The 27,170-nt window shown below is 39.5% G+C and overlaps 2 protein-coding genes across 5 annotated transcripts in view; one reads left to right on the top strand and one right to left on the bottom strand.

Annotated features, from left to right (window-relative positions):
* pde6a (phosphodiesterase 6A, cGMP-specific, rod, alpha) overlaps positions 1-8,061 on the top strand; it is a 28,765-nt gene extending 20,704 nt beyond the window's left edge. The window contains exons 21-24 of the mRNA XM_018679592.2: positions 3,731-3,805; positions 6,241-6,324; positions 6,724-6,892; positions 7,230-8,061. Of these exons, the coding sequence (XP_018535108.1) occupies positions 3,731-3,805; positions 6,241-6,324; positions 6,724-6,892; positions 7,230-7,276 (375 nt within the window). The 3' untranslated portion in view covers positions 7,277-8,061. The remainder of the gene's footprint in view (positions 1-3,730; positions 3,806-6,240; positions 6,325-6,723; positions 6,893-7,229) is intronic.
* An 8,073-nt stretch (positions 8,062-16,134) lies between these two features.
* ppargc1b (peroxisome proliferator-activated receptor gamma, coactivator 1 beta) overlaps positions 16,135-27,170 on the bottom strand; it is a 100,299-nt gene continuing 89,263 nt past the window's right edge. For all 4 annotated transcript variants that reach the window (XM_018679597.2, XM_018679599.2, XM_018679601.2 and 1 more), the window contains exons 10-13: positions 24,722-24,779; positions 24,217-24,335; positions 22,943-23,070; positions 16,135-22,275 (exon numbers count right to left, since the gene is read on the bottom strand). In XM_018679597.2, coding sequence (XP_018535113.1) covers positions 22,184-22,275; positions 22,943-23,070; positions 24,217-24,335; positions 24,722-24,779 — 397 coding nt within the window. In that variant the 3' untranslated portion in view covers positions 16,135-22,183. The remainder of the gene's footprint in view (positions 22,276-22,942; positions 23,071-24,216; positions 24,336-24,721; positions 24,780-27,170) is intronic.

The raw sequence follows: 27,170 nt of genomic DNA, 5'->3' as shown, positions 1-27,170 counted from the left end.
ACACTTGTACACAGGCTCCAGGAGAGGCTCTGTGAGAGGGGTGAACTGGTGATAAAGTAGACGGAGAATGACATTTTGTCAGCGCTGCCATTTCTCTCAGCAGCGTTCAGCAGTGATTCCTGACGGCCTCATGCATCAAGAGCAACCTGCTGCTTTTCATTCCCCTCATTACCGCCTGGCAGGCTCAGCATTTTATTTCAGTAAAGTACGCAATATACACATTGCCATTGAGCCTGCACACACAGGAATATCAATATGAACAGGAAGCATCTCTGGCTGCTCAACAGGCGCTGCCAGAAGGTAATTTTTTACCTTTATTTGTCTGCACTTGACATAAGCTCTTTTTCAGTGAGGCCTGCTTCACATTCTTATATACACACATAAGCTGGAGGCTCATAGCAATTGCATTGTACCCATAATAAAACCAGTAATGGTAATTTAAAGCACAAGTAGTTTACTCCTTGCTGATGAAGTGTCAGATACATCATCTGTTGACAGAAATCAAAATAAGAGGCTCAAGGAGCTCAGAGTTCGAAGAGAAAAATCAGACTTACTGGATGATTTTATCTCTTCAAGCTGCTAAAAAATGATCAGAGAGGGGAGGGGAGTTAAATCACTGGTGGAACTAGTCCCATGCTTATTATTAGAGCTGTACTCAACCTGTAAAGAGGGGTCAAAAGTAGACATAGCTTCATTTAAAAGGGTCACAAGCTAGAGATGTTTGAACCACTGGTTCAGAAAATGAGAGGGAGCGCTGCACTGCTTCAGTATGCATTGGTAAAGGAGATATTTGAAATATTTATCCCCTAATTTCTCAGGCCTATTCATTCCCTTTCAGTCATAAAAAAAAGAACACAAACTAACTCCACTTGGTAAAAGTAGTCCATCACTGTGAATGAGGAGCTAACACTAACTCTTGGCACAGCACAGCTCCAGACTCCAGCCATGCTTGACTTTTCCATTATGGAGAACAAGACTGTCGCTTTTTCAAAAACTCAACTTCAGACCAATTCGACATAATGTATAATTTGTTCCGACTAATTTAAAATGCAGCCCATGTAGCCTAATCCCAAACTACACTGCATAATTTATGTTTTTCCATTCATCTGCCCGCCTTCCCTGCCTCACTTGAGTGACAAGTTACTGACGAGTTACTGTACAGTAAATTGCTTTTTACAAAGTCAGCAAACACCTGACTTTTAGCCACCATTTTTCCATTAGCTTCTCACATCCAAAATGGTTCTGTATATCACCTCTCAGATGGACCACAGGCTCTGCAAGTGGTTGGGTGGATAATTCAGTTTAGGACCACTGAAGTATATGGAACAGCCTGTTGCACTTATATAGTTGGAATTTTAAATTTGAACAGATAATTACAGACTGAATATTCATTCGATTGAACCTACCAACCTTTTCCTCACCTCCAGGCTTCCAACATCGGACTGTAATTAATCTGCTGTCTCTTAACTACATTGTGAGCACATGTTCAAGCTGATATATAAACAAATATCTCATCATATAAAAGTGAAAGAATAATTGTTACCATATAATTTGTTACTACAACAAACTTCAGCGGATTGAGTTTTAAAAAGTGAGGTTTCAGCTCTGGCATCAGAACAGTTCTGTTAGTCCCTCTGCACAGCTGCTGCCAATTAGGATATCCCACCTTTATTTTTTGGCGGATATGTTTTTTTTTTTTTCTTTCGATTTCACCTTTATCTGCACCTGATGAGTCAGCTCCACATCCCACACGCACTGTCAGGATATCTATCTACAGCAGCGGCCGCCCTCCTGTGAATTGTGCTCTAAAAGTAGTTTGATGACTAACTCCTCTCCTAAAAGGTGAATTCCAGCCTGAATACAGCGGTTACATATTGTAGCTGTCAAACAAAGCCCTCCCAATCCCAGTTTTGGTGATGAACTTGATCAGACACTTGCAGATACTTGAAACTAGAACTTAATTTAAGCAAAGGGAATCTCTGCTAGTGTGAAATGAGAGTCTCTTATAGCTCCAGTTAGTGATTTAAGCCGATAAGATGGTCGGATTCTTACATAAAAAAATTTCTAAAGTACAGATAAATTCACTCAGATTTTTATTGATGATAGACAGCCCTCCCTGAGATGTTCTGGAGAGACAAAAGCACGGCTGCTCCGTTCTTGATAAGATATTCCACTGACATTTTTATAGCGGATATTTTATTTTTCACTCAGTTCTACTTCCCACACACAGAGAATATCTGTCTACAGGCTGCCACAGCCTCATGGCAATTGTCCCCCCCCAAAACTGGCTTGATGACTAACTCTTTCTAAAATGAGGTTTGTATCCTGAATGCAGAATATTCACACATTATTCATCAGATCTCGCGTTGCTCCTTTTAAGGTTTGTGAGGGCAGAGGAAACAGGCTTTCATCTCATCAAGGCACAAAGCCTGAAACTACCTCCTGAGCAGTGAATAAGATTCTCATTTATGAGACATTGTGAAGGCTTTATTGGGTGATTTTTAACAACATGTACAGGAGCTTTTCCTGCTCAATAAAATGCTCTTCAAATCAGCACCATGGAAATCGTGCTCCATAGCAGCTTTATGACTGCCTGCAACATAAAGGAGAATTTCACCCAAATACTGTGCATAATGCTGAAATGATTAGTCAGTTGACAGGAAATTATTTGACATTTGGTTCCAACTTCTCACTTTTGAGGATTTTGCGGTTTCTTCTGTTTTATTTCGTCGTAAATTCAAGATATTTTGGTCTTGTACATTCCCAACCCAGTTTACATGAAACCACGCCCACTTCAGTATAACGAAACAATGGAATCCTTCACGTCTGTGTTCCCATGGTAACCACACTCACGCGGTTCCGCAAAGTACGACAGTTACAGTAGCTTGAGAAACACTGTTTGTTACGCTGTATTTTTCTAACTTAAAGCTGAGGCGAAATATAATGAACCTTTCTGTATAACTGTGGTCGTCAGTCATCTCTGAAAAGCCCCATTTTCACGCTATTGTAGCGTGAGCGCGGTTCCCATGGGAATGGAGCCGTCGAGGATTTCGTCATACGGAAGTGGGCGTGGTTTCACCTCGGTTGTAAAAAAACTGGAAACTCGCTCCGGAGCAGGTTAGGTGCGCTGCATAAATTAGCATAAGCTAGCATGAGTTACCGTGTCTGTTTACCCTGGTTACAAACGAACCAACTTGGGTTGAAAAACCCTAACCTGAAAAACCCAGGGTTTCGTCGTAGCACAGGCCACAAGACGCCAAACACAAGAGATCTTCGGCTTAAACGAATCTCCAGAGAAGTCAGGTATTGCTAAACAGCCGTTTGGCGTTAGCATGCTAATTACGTAGCTACCTACTCACGTAGCGCGGCTACGTTTCAATCAATGTGGCGGTCGAATGTCAGTGTCCAAAATTTTAATAAACGGTTATGAATAAGAATGAGCTTTTTGTGGAAACGTTGTTTTTCTTAAATGACATACATATTTTAAAACCACATACGTGATGTAAATCTAAACATATTCAATGCACACGTGACGAATTTGGTTTACTTACCGGCCACCGTAACCGGTTCCACTTCCCATATCATTGCAGTGAAAAATAAATAAATAATAATATATATAAAATATAAGTCTATAACATTATACAGTATATAACATGTTACTCTTCCTTGATTTAAAAAAAAGGAACATCTTGAAAAGCAGCCTTCTTTTCTCTTTTTTTGGATCCTCTAGGTGGCGCTGTCTGTAGCTGCAGAGTTCTGGGAGCAGGGAGACCTCGAGAGGACAGTCCTGGAGCAACAGCCGATTGTAAGGACACAGTGAGACTGGGGATTAAGAGGGAGGGACACTGGATACAAGGTTTAGAGGGATGGTTGGAGGCAACATCTGTCCTGCTGAGAACACCTCAGAGCTCCTGCGATGCTGCTGCTCTATTTATAGTTGACTATGATCTCTGACCTCAAGAGACGGATTTCCCCTTTGAAGGTCAATAAAGCATAGCATAAGATGAGACTGAAAAGAGCATGTAGTTTGAAGATGGGAATAGGGAAGTGACAAAGTTGGTAGCATATTGTTACCTCTGACTATTGACCTCATTTTGAATCATTTCCAGAAATCTGAGGCCAATATGGTTTCCTATTAAAGGTTTGATCGGGTTCTCTATTGAAGAAATATTATTACTCTTTAAATAACTGATGTTTTTATTATTTTTGAATGTAAGTCACGTCTAATTTTTGTATAAGTTAGGGTTAACTGGAAGAACTCTGAGTCTCTCTTGAAATGTCTGTGAAAATAGTCTGATGCAAATTCAAAGATACCTGTAACTGGCTTCAAGATCACACACAACATTTATGTTTCTCAAAAACTTACTACATTAAGGGTAATGGCTGATTTCGACCCTGATTTGGCCATGATGATTGACCTGTAGTGGATAGTGACAAGGTTTAGGGCTTGATCCTTCGTGAGTAGATCAATCATTTGATCAATTTTATGACAATAAATTGGACAAATGCAGACATGATGCTACGGTCGAACTATGCAAATACTAATCTATGCAAATGTGCACTCCTACAGTCTGTGTGTTCAATCTTTTCAATTAATTTGGATTGTGAAATGTTATTCTGTGCTCCTGGCTTTATATGTGTAATTTGTTTTTCAGATTTTTTTTTATTTTTTTTATCAGTTTGTGCCAGTGAGCTAAAGTTTGAGAGGAAGAGAAAGAGGATTTTGTGGGTGGACAGGAGTCATGGGAATTATGGGAATTAAAGCAAGACAGGCTGCTCTCCTTGGGGTTTCAATTTAGGATGGAGAGCGGGAAGGACGGGATGAGAGAGAGGGAGAACAAGAGACAGAGATGCGGTAGGAAGACAAAATGAAAAGACAGATTCAGTTCCCCGTGGCGGCAGTGTCGAGCGATGTAGAGGCCATTATGTGGAGCACTGATACAGAAAGAGCGGTCACTGTGGCCCTAACCCAGCCGACCGTTCCCTCCCCTGGCTCTCTCGCCTCGTTTCTGCCTCTGTCTCTCTCTCCTCGCTCTGTTTCATTCCCTCGTGTCCTTGAGACACTTGAAGTGTGAGAAGCACCATCCCACACTCTCTCACCTTACAGTGCTCTGAATTTAATAGCATCTGTGTCAGCAGGGAAAACTTTTCATTTTGATCAGTTTGTATTTTCCCAGCAGTCGATTCTGTGACTCACTGTGGTCTGACAAGAAAAAAAAAAGACTTTCTAGAGGCTGTAACACTTGATCAGTCTTATCAGGAAATGTAGGTGGGCAATTTTGCCACCAATTACAGCCGGCTTGAACTTTCTTACAGTTCTGACTGGATTTTACAGTCCAGTGTGCTGCTCACGCTCATTTCTTTTTATACTTCTGCACCGGCAACAGCGGTGGCCGGAGGCATTATTTTTTTTTGGTTTGTCCTTACGTTTGTCCATCCCATTCTGGTGAATGCAATATCTCAGTAACGCCTTTAGGGAATTTCTTGAAATTTGGCACAAACATCACTTGGACTCAAAGATGGACTGATTAGAATTTGGTGGTCATATGTCAAAGGTCAAAAGTCACTGTGACCTCATATTCTCGCTACAGTTTTCTCAGTTACTGAGGATTGAGCACTCTCCCTCTTTTTCATTGTGCTGTAGCTGTTTAAAAACAACTTCCTCCTAATTTAGGGGAATCATCTTGTTCACACACTCCACAAAGATGTCAAAGATCAGAGGTCAGCTTTAAAACGGCTTCACTGGGGCTGAGAGGACACCAGTGCTGTGTTCAAGGACAATCGAGTCGCTGTAGTTTCCTCAGGTTTTGTACCTGGTGTCAACCTATAAAAACAGATACTAAAGTTAAATAAGCCAATAAATTTGGTACTAGTTTCCTTCTCTAATATAAAACTTTATTGTCTGCATTTATGGCTGCAAACTTTGTTTTTAGATTGCAGCAACACAACAGGGTGGACAAAATAACAGCACGAGCAAGATAATGTATTTACACAGGGTTTTTGTATTGACTTGCAAAGCATCTTGTTTAAACTATGAAAATAATTGGTGCATCTGTTTTATACACTCTGTTCAGGCTAGAATACCTTGATGTGTTTTTAATGCAGTAGTACTTTGGTGGTATTATTGCTATAATATCTAATCAAAATAAAGATGAAGACATTAAAATGCAGGGGTTTAGCAGCAGGGTTGATGACCAGAGGTGAGTGTTTAAAACACTTTTCTCTCTCTCTCTTCTCCAGCCGATGATGGACAGAAACAAAGCAGACGAGCTGCCGAAGCTGCAGTGTGGTTTCATCGACTTTGTCTGCGCTTTTGTGTACAAGGTCAGACGTCACACACCACTCAAACACATGCAAACATCCATTACTGAGTCCCTTTAACTCAAACACACACCTGCAGCTGACTAAACTGTAGTTAAAGTCACTTGCAGGTATGATTCTGACCTCAATCTCAAGAAAACCTTTTAAGAATATTTGTCTTGTCTGGGGATTGAAGGCATTTTAACTTGGTATTGACTTCATCTTAGACTGTGTAACTTTATTTCAAGATGGTTCAGATGTGCAACTGGATTACCATAATCGACTTTGTTCGCACTGTGTGAGACTCATTTGTTAATGTTATATTTCTGATTTAATAAATGCTCAGAGTTTTGATCTAACAAAGCTGTATTGATTTGATGTGATTAGATTTGTGTTGACTCGCCCTCCTGTCCCGCTCCACAGGAGTTCAGCCGTTTCCACGTGGAGATCACTCCCATGCTGGACCGCCTGTTGAACAACAGGAAGGAGTGGAACGCCCTGAAGGAGGTGCACGAGGCCAAACTGGCCGCCCTCGAGGAGGCCAAGAAAGCCAAGGAGGAGGCAGCTCAGCAAGCTGTGGCATCCAAACAGGGTAGGAGGCTCTCAGACATGTGAACACACACACACACAAACAATGCATTACTCTCTTTGTTTTCATGTGGGATGAAAATGCCTCTGAGCCTAAACAGTCCGTGTGCCAGGGTTGATTTACACTTGAGTGAGAAATATATGCCAAAGAAGCAGCTTGGTAGCCATAATAAGACACAAAAAGAGAGACACACAAATACACACATACATGTGTAAAAGGTTTTGATTACATTTTTCATTCTTTTTTTTTTCTTTTTAAATGATGGAAAAAAAAAATAACTTCCTCTCTGTTTTTCTTTTCTCCCTTTCCTTGTTTCTTTATCCTTCCTTCCTTCCTCCAGCGGCGGGTGCAGCCCAGGCACAATCAAAGACTTGTATTCTGAGCTAAATCTATTGTTGTGGTCCAACACTGGATTTCCCCAGTTTTTTTTTTTTTTTTGGTGGGATTTTGTGAGATCACACCTGAAAAATCTAGCTTCCAGAGAGGGCATCTCTCACTGTCTCCTCCAGCTGCATTTATTTAAACCTTCCTTCTGCTCTGCTTCTTCCTGTCCCTACTTTGATACTGTATTACTCATTAGATGCACTGGGCTTGATGGTGTGTTCAGGTGTTTGTTGGAAGCTCCAACATATAAGATTTGAGAATCAGCTACCAAAAAGCATCACATGCAGCGGTCTATGTAGTGTACGCTGTCTGAAAATCAAATCTGGCAGAGCTGCAGTAAGGAAACATGGACCTTGTCAAAATTTGGAAGCTTTTTTCCATTCAAAATGTTCTTGTTAATATGACAACTCAGGCGTTGAATGTCAGCTACCTACAAGCCATTTCAATACACCAACAAGACAGTTTCCAGAACAGTCGCTACTTCCACAGTATTACCATGCATGACTCTTTAAAGAGATTTATAAAGCTGCAGCAGCAGCTGCATAGAAAGATACATGATATAGAAAATGTTGAGTAGCACTCAGTCTGTTGAGTAGCTAATGGACAAACCATCAGTTTGTTCCTGAGTATCTGTGATGATGGCTGGTGTGTTAACCGCAGATGGAATCTACACCAACCTTTAATCTGTGCTTGTTCAACAAATCCAGCACCTCCAGATTAAACTTGATGCTCGTGTGTCAGCTTGGAATTTGTGTCAACAGTACATGCGCTAAGATAATATTTACTGTGCGAGGTCAGGGTCACAACAGGATGTGAATAGCAAAAACTCAGTCTGAGGATTTCAGAAAGTTTCTAACTTGATTGAGACAGTTCTAGACACTTATCTTCATGAAGCAAACATATTTATTGTTACAAGCGATAAAGAAAATGAAAAAAGGCACAAAAAAATCCATGATAATCAACAAACTATAGCTGCAGCTTGACTGTGTTGACAGTATTTTACCATTTTACATAATATTCAGTGGATTTTGTAGTGGTGGTTCCTGATGATGCAGTTGTATTTAAACACAGAGGGGGAAACGGCTCCAACTCTGGTTAATGGCACTTCTCCCCGAGCATTTCAGTAGTGTCTGAAACAACTGTTATTTTATATCTTTGGCTCAGGCTCAGCTGACATTAGCTGTGTTGACATGTTGTTCGTCTACATGCTGTCAAATGGTCACAATCTATAACTTTGTAATGCAAATGCAGATCAAAGAAGCATTGCTTGTAAAATAGATGCTGAAAAACCATATGTATATTGTTGTTCAGTTATTGGTTGATTAAAGACAGCTTGTCTTCTTTTCTGCTGCATTGGTTTTTACTGTACGCTGTATATTAAAATAACATACTTTTTAGTGTCTCATACCACCTTCCATTTGTGATGTCTAGTGGTAAATTTTGCAGATACTTGTGCAGGAAACTAATGCAGATCAGCAGAGACCAAACTGTGTTTATGTGAACTAATTTCTCACACAGACACACACAATGCATTAACTCTTACTGTAGTTATTAATGAGGAAATGTCACAAGTGATTTTGCAGACATTAGTAAAGATCGCTATTTTCATACTGAGTCACTCTGGTGTCTGTGTTCTTACTGAGCTGTGCCTGTGTGTGGCAGTGTAGTGTTTAGTGTGTGTAAGTGTGTTAGTGTTTGCTGTGGCTGGTGTTAAAGGGTCCATATTATAGAAAGTATTGTGTAGTACTGTTCGGCTCATTTTAGAGCTGATTGCTTAACATTTTCCTCAGTGGTAGCGGTCGCCATTTTTATTTTTCGGTCAATTTTACCAAGCTACAGTTAGCTACAATCCCTTACCTGTGGTTGGCCCAGCTTTATGTCACTCAGAAAACAGTCAGCCAATCAGAAGAGAGGCTCCAGAGACAAGTGTGAGAGAACTATACTGGAAAATATGGGACATTTATATCCTGATGATTCTGAATCTGTTTCTTGTGCTTTTGTAGGCTCTGTAGGTCAAAGACTATGTAGCTACTCACTGTGAAAAATATATCTGATGAGCCAGTGCTGTTGTGTGCATGTGTGTGCACATATCTATGTAGTAGAAAGTAGTATTTAAATATCCCTCATCTCACTGTGTGTGTTTGATGACGCATTTCTACATAGACAGCAGCATATTTGAAAGCTCTTATGTAATCATTTAATTCTTAAGACACACACTTGTGTACTCACCTTGTCATACTGTTTTAATTCCTGTTTGGGAAAGTTTTGCACTCTTCTCAACCATGAGGATTTACAACTCAGCAAGCAGTTGACTGACAGCAGTGTGGAGGAGCTGGCCAAAATTTATTTCCCCCAAAAATAGGTATCCTGCTGGTGGTGTGTGTCAATGTCACGCCAGGGAAAAATGCCAAAAGTTAAATCTTTCCTTCCCAAACTGCATATGTTTATTGATTCTACACAGAGGTTGTCAGGCTATACATTAATCTGTGGGTATTAAATGTTTTTCTCCTGTAGATGTACAAAACCCAGAAAACCCAGATTTACAGGTCAGAAGCGATCTGGGCTAAAACTGGGTTTGATTTGATTGAAAAGTTTAAGGTTTTCAGTCATTTGCGATACCTGTGATTATTGCTGACACAGAATTTTAATTACTATATTCAAGATGTAATTCATACTGGCTAAATGATGTTGAAACAATGGTTTGATGCAACCTGTATATCTGCAAAACTTAAACTGTTTAACCACATTTAGCTGTGTTTCAAAGTAGATGCTTAAATGAGTCTTTTGACCTGCAAATTACCAAATCCATGTTTACTCGGAGCAGCTCACCCTGAGGACAAAATTACAGGGGAACCACTCAAAACTCAGCCCCAGCCCCAAGCACAAGATTTTCTAACATGATTTTACCATAACAAACATGGGAAATCACATTGAAGCAACTTTAGAGACGGTTTTCAAAATCAGGGAAACATTTCTCCTGTTTTTCTTAGAAAGAACATGCACATATGGAAACTGAGTTTTTATTCCGTGTGCATGTTGTCTTTTTCACTGCTCAACATGAAAATATTTGTTGAAGTAAACATCTGGAACCAGAAGTATGTGTGGCTGAGAGAATTGTCTGCAGCACTGATGCAGGATTGCTGCAGGAAACGTGTGTAAATGACAACTTACACAACAGCTGACAATGTATAAATATCTGCCAGCTGCGCTATTCATTAGAATGTGTTTGTGTATGTATGCATAAGTTAATTGTCCCACCTAGAGCCATATATAATACTGTTACAAAACACAGCATGACGCCAGAGCGGGATAATGAAAACTGATTGCCACTGGAGCCTCAACAGGGGGGGCAGGGCATGAGCTAAATTCATCACCACCCATCCCTCCCTCCTTCACACGCTGTAGTAATATAATAATAGCACAGATACATAATCTAAGTGTGTCGTCACTGCTGTATGACGTAAGTCCCCATGACGTAAGGGCATGCTGGGAGCTCAAAGGATTGCCGTATACGGTTGTGATGATCAGCAGAGCGTGTGAAGCTCTGGCTCTGACGCAGGGACAACCCGTGACTGCAGAGAGAGAGAGAGAGAGGGGGAGAGGCAGAGAAGCAGCTGCAGTACACCCAGTGAGCCTACAGGAAGGGAGCGTTAGCCTCATTCTAGCAGCGATCGGGGGCAGTCGTGACTGCAGAGCTGCCAGTCTGCAAGCCACAGCAGAGAGAACGATGCAGGACTATTTATAGGGCGACTGTGCATGGGTCGGCTGCAGTTTCCAAGCAGAGGAAGTCACTTGACTAGTTTGCTCAGCCTTCATTGTCCCAGCAATGCATTCTCATCAGCATTGCTGTTGCTGGGGCAATCTCACATTTATGGTATGGAATGTTTAGCTGTTCCTGCTGGAATCTCATGAAATTTTGACAGTCGATCACCTGCGTTTCAGGGAGTGATGAGTGAGCAAGTGTCAGACCTGCATTACTGACACAACAGATATAACCAGGCCTATTTGCACCATGAGTTTAAGCAGCTTTAAGGATGTTAAAACCACATTATTTCACACTGCTCTACAGTAATGTTTAGATCTATCCGCCAGATATATTTGGTCTTTGGCAAATTCAAAATCTCTTGTAGAATTTAAAATAAAATTTTGTAGGTTTAAATGGCATTTGGCAGCACAACACAAATTTGTAATGGCTGACCCACTGGTGGGCTCGGCAGCCCAAAGCTTTACCTTAATAAATCTGATCAGCAGCTAAAATAACCCAATAATGATTTAAAACCAGCTAAGCATCTCTGACGCTAACAAATGTGTGGCATTTCTACATGGCAAATAACTAAAACTTCTCTAGATCAACAGTTGGATGAATCAACTAATTGCTTCAGCAGTAGATACTGTGCAGTATAACAGCTTACTCCTGTGACTGTAAAATGTGAGGAGAAATGCTGAGAAAGGTGTGAAATAACTGCTGAGATGGTGGTATTTTGACCTTTTTCAAAGACAAAGGGATATTTAGGTAACACCAAAAGGATGTGAGAGAGGAGATGTGATCTCAGGAGGACACGGAGATGTGACCTTTTTCATCATGTCTTTTCTCACCTTTATTTAATACATGCAGAAAACCAAGCCTGATCATCCCAGTGATGTATGTACCTGCCTGGGTCAACATGTCTCATGAGGGCAGTTAAGCTGGGCTGATCCAACAACTGAAGAAATATGCAGAAACCAACCTTATCACAAGTGCAACACATTGAATTTGAATGGATCTGTTTAGTTATATAACTCCAAATACTATCTGCTCCTGTTTTCCAGCTCAGTGTCAAAATCCCTGTGGGATGTTTTGAGGATTAATACATGATTCCACATTCCTGAATATATATACCGTATTATTTCTAACCAAGATTTAACTAACAGAATTAAAGTGTAAATACGTGGAGGCTAGAAAAATGAACAGCAAACAAAGAAAAGAGAAGTGTGCAGTTACTCCAACAAATTACAAAAATGAGGCTGCATTTAACATGTTTTTTGACCAGTAAAGTAAATGTCCCATTCTCATAACCAATGTAGTCATTTTGAGATTCTGAAATTAAAAATATATTCACCAATTTTTATATTTACACACACAAGACCTTAAGCGCATTGGAGTGAATGTAGATTGAAACAGATTTTTCTCCAATCAGCTGTTTCTGTCAGACAATAAGGAATGAACAAACAATAAGTTTGACTTTTAAAATGCCAAAAACATTTTTGGTTGCTCCCAACTAATTTTAGAAATTTCTGCCAAGTCGTCTGCAGCAGCTTATTACGACTCACCGTTACCGTTTACTTTCCTTTGTCCATGACCGCTCCTCAACCAATTTTCACCCAAACCACCATTTTTTTCTAAACCTAACCAAACTGAGACGGTTCCACATTGTTAACTGTGTGTTTATTATTATTAGCATGATGATGAAGCTCTGATAACGCCTGATGCTGGTGCGCTCCTGTAGGTCATATCAGATGGTAGGGAACAAGCAGTTTATAGGTTGGAGGACTTGTCGTCTTTCACTTGTAGTTTGATGGAAGGTCACGATATCTGATTATTTGCTTGAACGATCAGTGATTTGAGTCTTGGACAATCAGTTGGATTTCTGTAATGTGGCTGGCTGCAGTTTGAGTCTTTCCATGGTCCAGTCTCCTACATGGCCACTGTCAAAAGATCCATTATAAACTGTCGTGAGCTTGTTTTATTGAAGTTGTATTTCACGTTATGACTGAGACTGCAGTGAAATTGAATTATGCTGCATCTACCAGCCTTCTGTGGCTCCACAGATTTATTTGTCTCTTCTGACTTTCCACTTGTAGTAGCACAGAGTCATGCTCTTTTCGTCAGTGCTGTGTAGGACATGGTCATATTATTTGAATAAACTTTACTGGAATTGTCAGTGAACAAAACCAGTTGAGAGCTCCATGCTTACGGCCACAGTCACATGATCTTTACAGTGTGAGCATAAAAGGCTGATTTGAAATGTGAAGTGTTAACATGTCGGATCAGCACCTGCTGATTAATGTCATTTTGAAAATATCTCAATTTAAACCATAATCTCTATAAAGCAAATAAACAAACTTTGACTCTGTGTCAACATGAGGAACAAATAAAGAGCAGTTATGAGGCTCATGGTTGGCAGTAGTGTCTTGTCCTGATGTCCCTGTCAGAGCTAAGCTGAAGCTCATGGGGACGACACAGTGTGTGTGTAATAACTCTGCACTGCACTGCAGAGCAGCTCTGTTTGCTGCAGTCACGACTGCCCCACAGAAACAACCAAACAGAGGACAGCAGGACAGGAAATGGCTGACAGGATGATTTCTAATCGTCTGCTCTCTCCTCTGGCTTTGGGCTGTACAATTAATCACCAAAGTTAAAAAAAAAAGGTTAATGCTTTACAAATTGGCTGTTTTAACCAAAGAAAAGTTTAATCACACATGAATAAATGTACTCATCTGGATGTAGCCTAGTTAGAAGTTTATAATGTGAGTTCCTACACCAAGTTATCAGGGACACAGCTAAAACTACTATACAGTGATATGCAATGTATCCTCCTCTCATGAAGGTCATATGTTCAGTTCTTGAAAACGGTTTTAAGGAGGTACTGATTCAACTTTACATTAATTCTGAAAATTGCTGCTACTTTTGTCTGGAGGATGCTGCAGGTTTGTAGGTTGTTTTTCTCACAGCCATTGGTCCATCTACAAAAACGTAAGAGCTGTGTTTGTATTCTCTGAAGGAAGTCAAGCAGTAGGCTGTGCCAAGGCCGTTCCTTGTCACAGATTCTGTTTGTGATATTCATGGACAGAATCTCTGCCATCTCAGCCAAGGAATGGAGGGTATGTACTTTTGTAATCTCAGGGTTGTATCTCTGCTTTTTGTAAATGATGTGGCTCCACTGGCTTCATCGGACTGTGACTCTTGGACTGTGAACAATGTGTTAGTGGAAGTGGTATGAGGCTTTGGTACAGTGGATTGATCCCATGACAAAAGGAGTTAGTTGCTGCCCCAAGTGGAAGTGTTTAGATGTTTTGGAGTCTTGTCCCCTTGCAGCCAGTTGTTTTGGTTTCTTCTTGTTTTCTGGAGTCTGAGGTCCTCGATTTAACCTGCTTTTCCATCAAAATAAAGACCTGATAAACCCATTTTATGCTCCCTGCCCAGAGGCAAAGTACAAAAAGACAAAGTTAGCTACTAGCTGTTAAAGAAAGTGCTGACTTCTTGCTGCTGTGTGACTTTTGGAGGTGTGAATAAGTTGTTCAGAAATTTCTGAATTCCTCCTGTTTGTAGTCTTACAAACTCTCTGTCTGTAGTTTTATGTTTGTAGTTAGTCTGAACCTGGGTGATTTTGCACCATCTTATGCTGGTTTCAGACTAAACATGCAATATGAGGGAATAGTTTAAACAAAAAAGAAGAGCAAAGTAGTCCAAGGTATTAATTTTAAGACTTGGTATCTGTCGTTGCTGATTTTTTGTTCTTTGCTTGACATTAGAGACTAGAGCAGAGTTACAGAACTCTGGGAATTCAGACTTTTTTGGACTTTTCTTGGATCAATGCACTTGTTGCGTTGTGGAGGTCATCCTGTTTGGGGTCAGAGAGCAATTCAGTTGAACTTTAGCTGCCCAACCTGGCAGAAAAACAACATAGTGCACACAGCTACGGCCCACGTAGCTGACTAAGAGAGAGGGCAGTCACTATCTCCATTGGAAATAATGGACTTTCTCTGTTCTGTCAGATTGAAAGGATTGTTTACACAAATAAAACACACATTAGAGGTAAATATACTGACCTTTGAATAAATGAGTAAACATTCCCGATGCGGTTTTGATTTGACTTGGGAGGGAACATGATTAATATTTGTCCTGGTACGTTTAGATTTTCTTTATCCTTGTGGCCTTGGGGCTTTGTGAAACGTAAACGCTACCATGTGTTTTTGTTGGTGTGGGAGTGACAGGAGACGAGAGACCATCAGCGCAGCAGTGCTGGTATAACGATGTCCCATGCACAGACATCATCAGCGCAGTCACTGACATGTGAACCACTGTGCAGTCAGGCGGAAAATTGCCAGCGGCCTGTTAATAGGCTGCTGTTTAACCAGGGGAAGACTAGAAAGAGGGAGTGCCCATTAATGTGTGTTTGAGCACAGGCAGCAGAGCAAACTGTTTTGTGAAGCTGAACCTCTCCACAGCAGATAGGTTGATGGCAGCAGTCACACTGTCTTGTAGGCGTAACACTCAGCTGTATACAAATATGCATAAATGATACTCATGCAGGTTCAAGAAAAGGTAGTTGTCAAACTGTGTCTAAAGACGAGTAACAGAAACCAACATTTTGTTTGTTACTGATTTGTTTCAGCAAGTACCAATAACTTAAATCAGAGAAAACTCAATAGCAAAATGCAATTTTAAAATTCATTGAGTTCATTTTTACTGCCATATTGTAGACAAAAGGGTAAATGAGGGACATAAACAATAGCACAAGGGGCTAATAATCCAAGAAAAAAGTCAGAATTTCCAAGATTAAAGTCATACATTTTTACAAGAAATAATTTTAATTCAAAAGAAATGAAAAAAAAAAAAAAAAAAACAACTAAATGTTGGTCTATTCTTAAATCTGACCAAACCAAATATGGTGGATCCATGTTCATCTGGGTAATTCAGGGAAAAATATTGATAGTTAAATTGTTAAAAAGAAGTGAGGGAGAAACCCCAAAATACTGTAAACTTTGTTTTGATGTTTTGAAATAATGTGGTCAAAAGTAAATATGGCCAGCTAAAAAAAATTTATGTCTAAAAACATTTTTATTTTAACTTTCAGAAATAATCACATAACCTCAGAGAGTGCTGTTCATTAGGATTTTATTTTTTGGAGGCAAATCAATGAATATATGTACTTTATACAGTATATGAGGAGCACATCTCTACAGTTTCATAATGTAAACAATCTCTGACGAGAAATGTATTCATTTTAAAAGGAAGCCATAGTCTTCTGTTTTAAACTATTTACATGAATTAAAATATAATTTATAACATCAGATACTTCCGCTTCTATGAAACTAGATTTTAACAATTCAAAAATACTGAAATGCCTTTGTCTCCACATTCTCAAGACATATGAAATCACACAAAACGAAGAAAAGAAAAAAAAACACAAATTTAAAGACATCCAAACTAAGTGGCGTATAAATAAAAAAAAGAAGAAACGCAAAATAAAACCAACATATGTAAAAATATAAAATCTCACTAGCAGTATTTACCTTTTTTTTGTTTTACCAAAAACTAAGTTAAAAAAGAAAAACAAATCATTTATGTGAATTTGATAGTCATTAGATGTAAATAGACAATGAAATCAATAGTAATGAAAAACAACAAAAACAATGTATGCCCTTATGTCAAAGTATTTTCTTCCACCAAAAAAATACCCGCTCACATTTAGCCTATTTTGACAGTTTGCAGTCCCTACTTAAGTGCCTATTTGACATAACTGTTGCCATCAAGTTTGACAGATTACCCATTAGTTTCTGTGTGTTGTACAACTGTTGATGCTGAAATGCGACACAATCATTTATTTATCAAACATGGAAGTGGAATCTGAGGCCAGAGTTGGGCCGGTATTGCAAACACTCCTGTCCTGGTAGGGGCTAATTTGATGGTGTAGCTAGCTGACAGATACATTGTTTTTCTGAACTAAAAGAGACTGTTAAGTGACATAAAAACAAGGAAGTGTTTGTAGTGGGCCATGGCATTGGAAACATGACATCAATAAAACTGAATCTGACGCGGCTGCTGAAAAATGCCATTTTTCTCGAGCCGTCATGAGCCACGCTTTTTATTGTTGAAGTGTTTTTTTTTTTTTTTCTTTTTGGTCAACTCGCCTATCAAGTTTTATGGTTTTCTTGCCATTTTCCATTTTTCTGAAATGAATAGTGGAAAGAAAGGTATTGCATTCTGATGAGGGTAATTCCCTTTGGAGGTTTTTTTTTTAAACTTTTTTTTTATTATTTGGATTTGTTGCCCATTGACCTAGGACCTAGACCAAGCAGACAGCGGTTATTATGTTGAAATGTGTCAACGTGTTCTCAAAACACTGAGGAGAATGGTCAACATCAAAGTTTTCTATAAGAAAGTATATAATCATCTAGATATCTACACAAACACACAAATATATATTCATATATATGTATATACCTTTTTATAATATGGCTATTGAAAAAAGTTTTAATTACGTCAGTAATTATTTAATAATAAACCACATTGGATTGGAAAGGAGTTGAAACGGTAATAATAAAAGCTAGTGGTAGCTTTATTTTCTCCCCGATTTGATTTTTAAGGCTTGCCATGATGAAAAATGGGGTCATTACGATGTCATCCACCTCTATAACAATGGAGGCACCCTCACAGGCACAGTGGCAGCCGCTGTAGAAATCCCACCACATGCTGAAGTCTCAAGATTACCTCAAATAAGCCAAAGTCTAAATTTTACATTGTTACATGTAGAAACTGTTTATTGTGTGAAGATTTAATTTCCCTGAGGGATTCATCCCAAGGGATCAATAAAGTCTGTCTAAGTCTGTCTAAGTCTAAGGTTAGCTAACAGTTTAGATTTGTTAACTAAAAGCATTTTGGTCATCAGCAGGAAAAACACTTTCCATATGGGTTTGAAGGTTTGAGCAACTTGGATGATTATACAGGTCTGTAACTTCATATTTAATGCAATTAATTTAATCCAAATAGTTCCTTTATGGGATAAAGGTGCAGTAGTGAAATTGGGATTTCTACAGTGTCTACCTCATCTGTATCAAGTCGTCAGAAAATATTTAACGGGGTCAAACCAGCATCAACTTCCTTTTTTTTTTCTTTTCCTCCCTTCCACATTCCTTAACCAGAGTCATACATGTATAGTTATTAGCTGATACTGTAATACAAGTGTTCAATGCAACAGCACTTTCTTTAACAAACCTGTGCACCATCAAAATGTGGTAATAACAGTTACAACAGCTTCCTTTCAATGAGAAGAAAATATTGTGAAGATATTTCACTACTTGGGACGTTATTTGTGCAAGAGTATATTAGTACGATTTGTTTTGTATATGTGTTATGTGTTTACAACGCGACTGACCACATTCTTCCTGTAATTAGTTTTTATGTTTTTTGTGTCTAACAGCAGTCTACATACAGTACAGCAGCCTATTGAATCTGCAGCTCAAAGATTGCCCATGTTGTAGTTCAACAACCAACCATAAACTGTACATTATTACCTCAGTTTTTCAGAAAGGCTGTCTTAAAGATAAGATTATTATGTATTGCATCTCAAATTGCTTTTTAAGAAACAGAAAAAAATCATCAAAAATATTTAGTCATCTCAAAACATCAAAGAAATAGAACCTTCTAGTGTGATAGTCTAAAGGGATACTTGAATCTTTTTTGTCTTTTACAACAGTGTTGGACTTTGGGTGAAGTCATTTAAAACGTAATTTTTTTTCCCTTCATTTCCTCCCTGCACTGAACAGACATTTATTCACTGGAACAAAACCGACCTGACCGTATCCTGTCTGATTAGCAATCAACTGTGACCCGCCACCAAAAAAAAAGAACACACAATACATTTTATGTTTACAACGAGGCATAGTGCTATATACACATTATATATTCATATAATATATTTTCTTTTTTTAATATGTAAACCAGCACATTCTCTCACTTTTTAGTAGTATACATACTAAGCACAAATACTCATTCAGTTGTTTGCGATTAGTTTTGTTGCAATTTCAATTTTATATTTTTTTGTTTCCGTTTTTTCCTGACACCTTGTTTCTTAATCAGTATGTATAGCACTAAATTGTTTTTGTTAGTTTTGGACATCGGTGAGCCTGGACAGAGTCCGTCCTTCTAGGCCATGCCGCTTGCTGTTATTTTTTCAAAACACTGAATAAGGCGCCTTTGTACTTAGTGTGCGTTCCTAATAAAGTCAAAGGAGAATCAAGTGATGTAAACATTCAATTTTTTTGTGTGTGTTACCAAGGAGTTGATTAGATAGAGAGAAAGAGAGAACAAGGAAGAGGATGGGGAACGAGGGATTATTTGTTAAAAAGGGGAGGGAGTCTACCAGGGTTTGGAGAAGACCTGAAAACAAGGCCTTGAACCCACAGAGTCAGAAAGCGACAGCGTTAAAGATAGAGGAAGAGTCGGGCTGCGTTTTATTGAAATTCCTGGCCAAGGAGAGGAAGAACGGGAAATCAGGAGGAATGGCGTATCCCTGAAGAAAACAAGAAAATGAGGGCAAGGAGAGAAGACTGGGAATCGTCTCCTCCAAGCGCGTTCAAGGACCAACCAACCACAGAGCCGCCGTTCAACCCCTCCTGACCCCTCCTCACCAACCCGCAAGCGTCAGCAGTGTCCGACTCAAACACGAGACAAAGACAAAACACTCACAAGGACACACGATTGAGACTCCAAAAAACGGACACGCTTAAAACCGTTATGAGGCAAGCGAAGGATAGAGTTAGAGAAAGATAGAGATATTCCCCTTACAAGGGACCTAGTGGTAGGAGGAGTCATAGTATAAAAAAATCAAACACAAACCCCCCATACTACCTATTACCACCCATCAGTTGGGGAAAACCTCACACAGAGAACATTTCCGACAAAGAAAAACAAAACAAAGAGTGAGAGACTTATAAAAGAGAAGGGGAGGAGAGCATCCAGTAGATCAAGGAAATAAAAAGACAGGGGGAGCAAGGATGGATGGATGTGAGGTAGAGATGCTCAGCTGATACAGTACCTCCCGGACGAGAAATAGGATTCTCGGCCAATTGCTCTTTTCATTACTTTCAAGCCCATCCCTTGCTCATTCCCTGGCTGTGTTTTAGGCGGCGGTTTGGTGCCACCAGATTGGCAGGCTTGGAGGCTCTCTCCCTTTTGACGGTGGGTGCTACTGGCTGTGTGGGGAATGTAAATTAGGCGCTACCCAGACTGCACTTCAAGCTAGAGTCGGTCTCATGCATTCACCTGGATGACTAAGCAAGTCTACCTTTAAAGCACCAAAAAGCTCCACAATCTTTGGGCAAGCAGAAATGGGGAAAACTTGATGATTACATTCAGATTCTTTAATACATTCCATTTGAACCAACAGATTCATCTATGTCTAGCTGTGGCTGGATTATGGGGCTCAAATTGGTTCGTACTGAAACCCAACTTTAAACGCCAATGTTAGAGAATAAAAAGGATTCATGCACTGTAATGACTAAACTCTATGGGAAAGATTAGACTGGGATGGTCTGGACAAAGTGCAGATGTGATGAATTCATGCCACGTATGGTATAAAACACCAATGGCTACCATCTTTATTTCCCCATTTTAGTTCTACTTGCTGCAGTCCAAATGTAAACAGTAACTGTTGCATTGGCTGTGGCATTCAGGGGGTGTCATTAGGCTGCAGCCTTTATTGGACACATGTTCAGTGGGACCCTATCGAAGATACATCAAGACCCATCTAGATGTGGAAGAAATTTACCAATGAAGCACAATTAATTGTTTGGTTTAAAGTTTCAAGGACTGAAGAAATTTGACCAAAAGAACATCTCTTTAATGAACAGTATCCAACAGCACCAAACTGCTGATGTTTTATTGGCTAGTTCAGCATTGGTTTATCATTCCTGTAACTGTAACCCTGACTTTATCCCAATCCTGACCCAACTCCTATTTTAATCCAGTCCTAACCCTTATTTCTAACACTAGCCAATAACCTAAAGGATTTTATTCAACCCAAGCAGTAAATATTTTTTGAACTTCTTCATGACCTATTGGCAATAGGATAATAATTATCAAATAATTATCCAAATAATCTTATTTTAGCCTATTTTGGCCAATTCACATGTTCACCATTTAAGATAAGTGCTTTTGCATTAACCACTTTAGTGTGAATTGGCTGGAAACAATTTTGAGGTAAAATTTTTCCCAAATCCAAGTTGGGGTCTTAATGAACAAAGCGCCTATCAAACAGAGCCTGCAGCAGCCAGTAGCAGAAGCCAAAATTGTCAGTATGGCAGAGTTATAGATTAGAGTCAAAGGGGGAAAGTGGAGGACAGCGGAGACATTTACCTCCTTACAGTGCATAGATCAAATCAAGGAAGCACTACAATTACAAAAAAGAAAAAAACATGATTTTTTTCTTCTTCATTTTAGATTTGTAAACTTCAGTCATCAGATGATTACGTTAAATGGTTTTTTGTTATATTCTTTGTCCATAACACACACACAATAGATTTTAAAATTTATAACATCCACAATTTTTCGCTAAAACAAAGCAGGGTTATTTTTTTTTTCATGGTTACACGACCACACAACATGGCGAACACAGCTTGCAGGTTCACCACCCGTGGCCAGAAAGAGGGAGGTTTTTTCTTTTTTTCTTACAAAACAAACAGAACAAAGAACACGCACACGCAGAAACACACACCACGAAGACCAACGTAACGCAGGGATAGCAAGGATTTGCTACAGAGGTCTCTCACACCCGTGCTTCCAAGGCGGGGTGATGATGTCACCAACACAGACAGGAAGCAGCTTTGTTGTTATTGTTGTTCAGCAGAGAACTGTGTCATTATCGTTTGTAGTTGTACCATTGCTGTTAAAAGTCCTATTTCCTCCATTGTCTGTTAATTCATTGGACTCCCAGTGGCTTCCTCATTTTTAAGCAGTATCCTCCGGTGAAAGAAACTTAAAAAACAACAAGGTCCGTATCGTTACTTTATTCCAATGGTAAAAATGTAAACATTTTGCGAGGTTGCCTTGCATGGAGGTACTGAGAGGCCTGTCTGAGGGCAGAGCCGTGTAGTCGGAGGGGTGTTGCTGCAGTTTACTAAGGCTGGCCAGTCAGGGGCGCTGTGCCGTCAGCGGTGCAAGGACTTCTGGGCCTCCTTCAGCAGAGTGTCAAAGTCCAGTGCATCGTACTTGCTTTTGACAGGGCCTGGACCTGCCTCATCTAAAAGAGAGAGAAGCAAGGTCATTGTCAAACGCAAGAAATCAAAGTCCAAGTTGTGTTAGAATATATTAGTTCTTCTTGAGTTTTTGTTAGTGTTACACTATAGATTTGATCTTGATAATTATGGTTTCACATGCAATTTTGCAAGCACACTTAGGAACTTTCTATATTATATATTCTACTTTTTGAATATGTGTTGTGTCCCCCAATTGAGAGTAATTGATTTATTGGTTTATAGTTTGATCCATATCAAGACCACCTCTTTTGATTGGACCAAATTTTGGTTCTTTGTTCCAGACTGTCGTCTGAGACACCTTCCACACATGCTGTTTTGGTTTAGACCAAACTGAAATGTCAAAGGACAGACCAAACAAGACAGGTGTGAAAGCACCCTTAGAAATTTCAGATGGACTGTGTATGCTTCAAACCATTATAGAGGCAAACTACACTTGCATGATGTTTTGGTGAATTATGACATGCAAATTTGCATAGACACAGTTCAGTTCAGATTTCACGTAAATTGCAAAAAAATGGGCTCAAACCAAACTGACTATTGAAAATGACAAAAAAATATATCTTGTGTTGCCTCTAGAGGACTTAAAGTTGTCAGTTTTTTAGGTCATGTTTGTTTACTGGTGAACCTTTTCATTATGTGTGTGTTCATTACCAAGGTCTATGTAGCGTTTTCTTGTCAGCCTCCTTAGGCCTCCAGGTCCATTCTGAAAAACTGTCTCCCGTTCTCTCCAGTGTCTTTGAACCCCTGACTGGCGAATCTTTATCACCCCACAGCGCTCCCTACAACCAGACAGGTAGGCAGACAGACAAATGCATTAAATTAATGACACTTTGCTTTTGAGGAAATGAAAAAGGCACATACTGGCTTAAGTACAGATGAAGAATGCTAATAAATCATATTCATTCTGAATGCACAAATTTAAAAAATAATTGGATTGAAATGTTCCAATACAGGAGGAACAGCAGAAGAAACCAAAACACCCCCATGATTACTGATCTGATCTGTCCCTGGATGTCTGTTTGTAAGTATAAGTCATCACTTTATCCACTGTAAAAGAACAAATGTAAAATAAGTGAAATGACAAACAGAAAGGACAAAAAATAGCCAGCACTCTAAATATTTGGGTTTGTCTGCAACAAAAAGAGGGCAACCTGATTAAGTCCAATGTTTTAAAGTCATATTAGTCCCCATGGGTACATTTATCCTCTGTAATTGACTAAATATTTAGGGGTGGTGGTCAGCAACAGTGCAAAGCCCTGGGACCAATTCCAGTTCTGAGTTCAGTGCCTTGGTCAAGGGGAATAGTAAGATGGTTAGTAGTATCTAATATTTTCATTGTTTTCTGGGGGGTAAATGTTAATTCTTGACAGAAAGTGTGGAGTTTGACCCTGTGACTGTTGTCAGTGTTAGGTGCCTCAATGGTTAGCAATCAGTGGTTATCTCTGTTTCAGTATAAAGTTTTAGTGTCCCAACTTTTTAGACTGAGACTTGAAAATACTCACATAAAATGACGACTCAGCACTAGAACAAAAACAGGAGCACTGGAGGCTCAAACTGCTGCAGTAGTCATTATAGCTTTAGTTTGCATTAGCACTGCTAGGCCTAACTTATTACGTCAGGCAAAAGATATAGATTGGATACAAAAGTTAAGATAAAGATAAACTAAAGATATCTAGTTACGGTACTCAATTTTTGTAGCACTAACATCTCAATCTTGTAAGAATTAATTACACTGCAGCATTATCTGACTACAGTACTTCTATCTGATTATAAAATATGAATTTTAAACTGGGTTGGAGGGGTGGGGGGGTTACTTGAACACACATACTGCAACCCATAACACAAAAACCAGGTTTGCTGTCTCCTTAAAAAAAGTTTCTAAATGGCCTCCCTTCAGATTGAAGAATCCAAATCAGGACACTTACTCATTGCAGATGATGACTTTGCAGTCCTCTGCTTTGCCGAAAACCTGGAAGCGTTTCCTCAGCATGTTCTGGGTCACGCTGCTCGGCAGGTTGTGGATGTAAAACACCTGGCAGTTGTCCTGGCAACAGGGAAACCATGGCAACAGTCAGGACAAAGGACAATACAGAATACAGATAGACGTGGGAACTGAAGCAGGAAGGCTGAGTGTAGGGCGGCATCCTGAGGCACAATACTTGAGATGCTGCTGTATTCATTTAAATGCAGTCTTTCTGTCTGTCTGTCTGATCTTGCAGATTATCAGTTTGTGTATTTGTGTTTACATGTCACAGCTCATTTTTGGATGTTTTGCGGCATAAATCTGTTGTTTAGGTGTATGTTTCATAGTCTGGTGAGCTCAGGAGTGTTGCGGCTAAGTTTGCCTTTTCAACCTGGGGCAGAAAAGTTTCTTTAATTCAATAGTATTGCAGTATGCAGGAGACTATAGAGTGTGAATGTTCTCTGTACCTCGTCAGACTTGGCTTTGTTCCTCTGCTTGTCATCAGGACAGATCTCTGAGTTCTCACTAAAGGAGGACGAGGAAGAAAAGGGGAGAGCGAGAGAGAGAGGATAGTATGTGAGATAAGGACATAACACAAGGTGAAACTGAAATGTCAGACATAAGGAAACAGGTGAACTGCGGCAAAAAGGGAGTTTTTCTTCCACTGTCTGCAGTACAGCATCGCCCTGTTCTTCCTCATCTCTGTCTGATATTCCCACCCTTTTTTTTCTGTCATTGTCTTCCATGTACAGAAATGTTATGACCACTGACCTTATTCCATGTGAGACAGTCAGGTAGAACTTTACTGTATTAGAATTCAGTTATGGTTGAATTCTGTGACTTAAAGGATAACTCTGGTATTTTTGAACCTAAGCCTTACTTTCCCATGTTCTAAGTGTGAATGATTGATACAAAAATCTTTTGGTGCAGTATTGAGCAAGAATGATAGCATATGTAGCCAGCTGCCATGAACAGCTGCTGCAACGCAAACAAACGGTGCAGTTGTCCACATTAAAATATGTCCACTTAAGTGCTTGTTTTTGAAATTGACAGGCTTAGATGGTAATTCTAAGAGTCTGACAACATTCAGTCAATTTGTCATACTGTTTATTTTGAAGCATATATAATCGTCCAAATTTTGATAGCTACACAAGAGTAATTGCAGATTGTAGAAGCTGTGTTATGAAGCAGTTGGTTTATCATATGTGACACACTATGCTGAGAAACTACACTTACATGGAATGTACAATTGTCAAATACCCTTCAGTAATACAGAATTGTTCTCTCTCCTCAGGTATCCATGGTAGCTGGCCATGTCCCTCCTAGTTAATAAGTGAGAAATGACACCACCAGATGGTTGGACTCACTCTTCCTTCTGCACAGCCCATTCCATTGCAAGTGCGGAATGGCTACCTCGCTGAACTGCTGCCAGCTTTATCTTTCTACAGTGAGTTTGCCTTTGATTTCATTTTATTATGAATTCAGTGTTGCCCACCGAAAAAAACCAAAAAAACACTGCCCCTCACTGTCAGTGATAGTTGAAGTTGCAAATAATGTGCCACAAAGTCACACATCTCAAGTGGTGTAAGATATGTTGATGATCATACTGATATCATACCAGCAACATTACATAAAACTGACACCTTTGTCACTGAAGGTGAGGGGCAGTTGTTTTCAGGTGCTCTCCTTCTCTCTCTCTGTTGCTGTTTACCCTTGTCTATTGGGCTGGATGATGTGATGTAATGTGATATTGTAAAGAAATTTGTCAACTGTCAGGAATTTTGTCATAGAGTTTATTCTGTCATATGTCTCACTAAAAAATATGTAATCATCATTTTAACATTTTAATAGCTACACAAAAGTAGACACTGATTGTAGAGGCTGTGTGGTGAAGCAGTTGGTTTTTCATATGTGACACAATATGATGACAAACTACACTTGGATAGAGTGTAATTGTGAAAAATGCCTTTCAATAATACAGAATTGTTCTTCTCTTCAGGTATCCATTGGAGCCATCCATGCTCCTCCAAATGATCAGTGAGAAATGATGCTTCTTCCAGAGGGTCGGACTGATTCCTTCTGTACAGCCCCTTCCATTGAGAAGTCTTTCTACGCCCAGGACACACCGCCTACGTTGCAAGTGTGTAATGGCTGCCCTGCTGAACTGCTGCCAGCTCCATGTTTCTACAGTGAGTTTGTCTTTTAATTCATTTTATTATGAATTCAATGTACCAGTGTTGAGAGAGAGCACCTTAAAAAAAACACTGGCCCTCACCATCAGTGACAATTGAAGTTATAGGTTTTATGTACTTTTGTTGATATGATGTCATTATGACTATTACCACATCTCAAGTGAGAAAAGATCTGTTGATGGTCATATTGACATCATTATTGTTATTATTACATAAAACTGACACCTTTCACTGTCACTCAAGGTGAGGGGCAGTTGTTTTCAGTTGTTCGCTCACTCTCTGTCACAGTTCATGAATGTATACATCTCTACAGTTTACCCTTGTCTGTAGGGTTGAGTGATAAGATGATATACTGTAAATTGATGGAAATTTATTAGCTGTCAGGGATTTTTTTCATACTGTTTCTTCCGATGCTTGTTTTATTATAATATCTATCATCATCTGAATTTTGATAGATACACAAGAGTAGTAATACAGTGTTATTCCCTCTTTCTTTAGGTATCCATGGAGCAGTTTCCTGCAGAGTGTTGAATTCATTCTTCCTTCTGTACACCTTGCACTGTAACGTCCTTCTACACCCAGGTTACACTTCCTACCTTGATTGATGGCTAAGTCACTGAACAGCTGCCTGCTCCATCTTTACAGTGAGTTTGTCTTTGATTTCATTTTATTTGCTCTCTCCCTCTCTCTTGCTCACTCTCCCTCTGTGTGTCTCTCTGTCTCA

The sequence above is a fragment of the Lates calcarifer genome, linkage group LG8 (assembly GCF_001640805.2).
Source record: "Lates calcarifer isolate ASB-BC8 linkage group LG8, TLL_Latcal_v3, whole genome shotgun sequence".
In the NCBI taxonomy this organism is placed as follows: domain Eukaryota; kingdom Metazoa; phylum Chordata; class Actinopteri; family Centropomidae; genus Lates; species Lates calcarifer.
The sequence above is the reverse complement of the archived record's forward strand: the minus strand, read 5'-3'. Positions and strand labels throughout refer to the sequence as shown.